A 2,132-nucleotide genomic window follows, 5' to 3' on the forward strand; every position below is an offset into this window, starting at 1 on the left:
TGGATTACGGCGGTAATTTCGCGAACGAAATCTTTCAGCAGCCGGGTGTCGATCCTTGCATGCTGAAGCTAGAGCTATGATGTCTGAGAGCTTCTCCACCGAGTAATGCCCAAACAGGAGTAAGTGTTTGCTGGAGAATGATTCGTACATGATCTTTGAGATGAGGAACGAAAATCACTCAGCCAGAGTAGCAACCACCCCCCTCCAAAACAAACCCACCCATCAATCACCCCCCTCCCCCCCTCAAAACCCACTTCCCGCACCTTACCCCCGCCGAAATCGCCGCCCTCCCCTACCCGCCCGACCTCCTCCCCGGCGGCCGCGACGTCGCCACCCCCTACGGCAGCATCCGCGTCTTCGAATGGGGGCCCGAGCACGGCCCCAAGGTTCTGCTGCTCCCGGGCATCAGTACCCCCTGCGTGGCGCTGGCGGCGTTGGCCGAGGCGCTCGTGCGCCGTTGCGGGTGTCGCGTCATGCTGTTTGATCTGTTTGGGAGGGGGTACTCGGATGCGCCGGGGGGGGTGAGTTATGATGTGCGGTTGTATGTTTCGCAGGTGTTGTTGGTGTTGGCGTCGTCAAGGTTGGCGTGGACGGGTACGGGGGGGTTTCATTTGGTGGGGTATTCGTTGGGGGGAGGGCTGGCGGTGGCGTTTGCGAGGTACTTTGCGGGGGTGTTGAGGTCGCTTGTGTTGGTGGCGGGGTGTGGGTTGATCAGGGAGGAGCATGTGAGCTGGAAGAGTCGGGTGTTGTATTCGACGGGGGTGTTTCCCGAGGGGGTGCTGCAGTGGTTTATTAGGCGGCGGCTGATGCCTCGGAGGGAGAAGGGGGTTGCGGTGACGGAGACCAAGATGGCGGCGGAGGTGGTGGGGGTTAAGGATAGGGATGGGGAATGGCAGAAGAATAGTGATGCGAGCGGGGGGCAGTCGTTTGATAATGCGGTGTTGTTGGCGCGGAGGCCAGAGCATACCGTTTCTACGGTCATGGAGTGGCAACTGAGGCATCACCAGGGGTTCATTCCGGCGTTTGTGAGCAGTATACGGTACGCTCCCATTTACGGGCAGAAGGAGGATTGGTATGCATTGGGGCAGCTGCTGGCAGCGAGGAGAGAGAGATCCGTGTGGGACCACACAACGGACGAGTTACCCGGGCTTCGAGGGGGGAAGATCCTGCTCGTTTTGGGCTCGTCGGACCTGGTGATTGTGAAGGAGGAATTGTTGCATGATGCCACGGCTGTGTTGGGTGAGGATGGTTTCGAGGCGGTGGTGTTAAACGCTGGCCATGAGCTGATCATGACCAAGAGCGACGAGGTAGCAGCCGTGTTGGTCAACTTTTGGAGCCGCTTGCCAGACGAGGAGGAATGAGGAATGGGCACTTAGAGGTTAGAGGTTAGAAGCGCATAGATACCATCTCCTAGTATTACAAGGCAAGAAACGATCACTCAGCCGATATTCGGTTATTTATGAGTCCGTTTGTCCCATAAACGGAGAAATGGAAACCCAGAACCTCTGTCCAACCAGCTCGACCCACCAAACTCCCAGCAGCTCCCCGCTGCAATGCACTGAAAATCTCCGAGCCATCCACTAAAACATTTCCATTGGGCCGTCCCGAGCTCGGTTGCAACCCACCCCATCTGCAAGGCTGAAAGAAACCCAGAAAATTCTCCAACCGCCGCCCCTCCACCACCACCAACATCAAACAAACCACAACCGACCGACCGATCGATTGACCAACCGACATAACCCACGACAGGGCCCATGAGCCCAATCCAAAACCACCACCACGACACAAACCCAACCCACCCACCCCAAACAAACAAAACAAAACAAAATGACCGCCCCCACAATAAAGCTCCCCGCGCCGCTCTTCGCGCGCCTCTCGCCGCACCCCTTCCTCCTGCGCAACCTGACCTCGGCCGCCGACCCCTCGCGGCCCGCGACCCGCACCAACGGCCGCGGGACCCAGGAAACCCGCCCGCTACACGCCAAGACCTCCTCCCTCTCCCACGCCCACGGCAGCTCCCTCGTCCGCCTCGGCGACACCACCGTCCTGTGCGGTGTTCGGGGGGAGCTCTTGCCTGTGGAGAGGGTGCCGCTGTTTAGGCCGGTGGATAGGGGGGTGGGGGGTGGAGGGGA

The 2,132-nt window shown here is 59.4% G+C and overlaps 2 protein-coding genes across 2 annotated transcripts in view; both read left to right on the forward strand.

The window, feature by feature from the left end:
• The window catches only part of CHGG_06296 (uncharacterized protein), a gene marked incomplete at both ends in the record, with an annotated part of 2,178 nt that extends 817 nt beyond the window's left edge, over positions 1–1,361 (forward strand). The window contains 2 exons of the mRNA XM_001222390.1: positions 89–119; positions 555–1,361. Of these exons, the coding sequence (XP_001222391.1) occupies positions 89–119; positions 555–1,361 (838 nt within the window). The remainder of the gene's footprint in view (positions 1–88; positions 120–554) is intronic.
• Positions 1,362–1,827: 466 nt separating this feature from the next.
• CHGG_06297 (uncharacterized protein) overlaps positions 1,828–2,132 on the forward strand; it is a gene marked incomplete at both ends in the record, with an annotated part of 1,015 nt that continues 710 nt past the window's right edge. Inside the window, one exon of the mRNA XM_001222391.1 lies at positions 1,828–2,093. Within this exon, the coding sequence (XP_001222392.1) occupies positions 1,828–2,093 (266 nt within the window). The remainder of the gene's footprint in view (positions 2,094–2,132) is intronic.

The sequence above is a fragment of the Chaetomium globosum genome, genomic scaffold (assembly GCF_000143365.1).
Source record: "Chaetomium globosum CBS 148.51 scaffold_3 genomic scaffold, whole genome shotgun sequence".
NCBI classification, from domain to species: Eukaryota; Fungi; Ascomycota; class Sordariomycetes; order Sordariales; family Chaetomiaceae; genus Chaetomium; species Chaetomium globosum.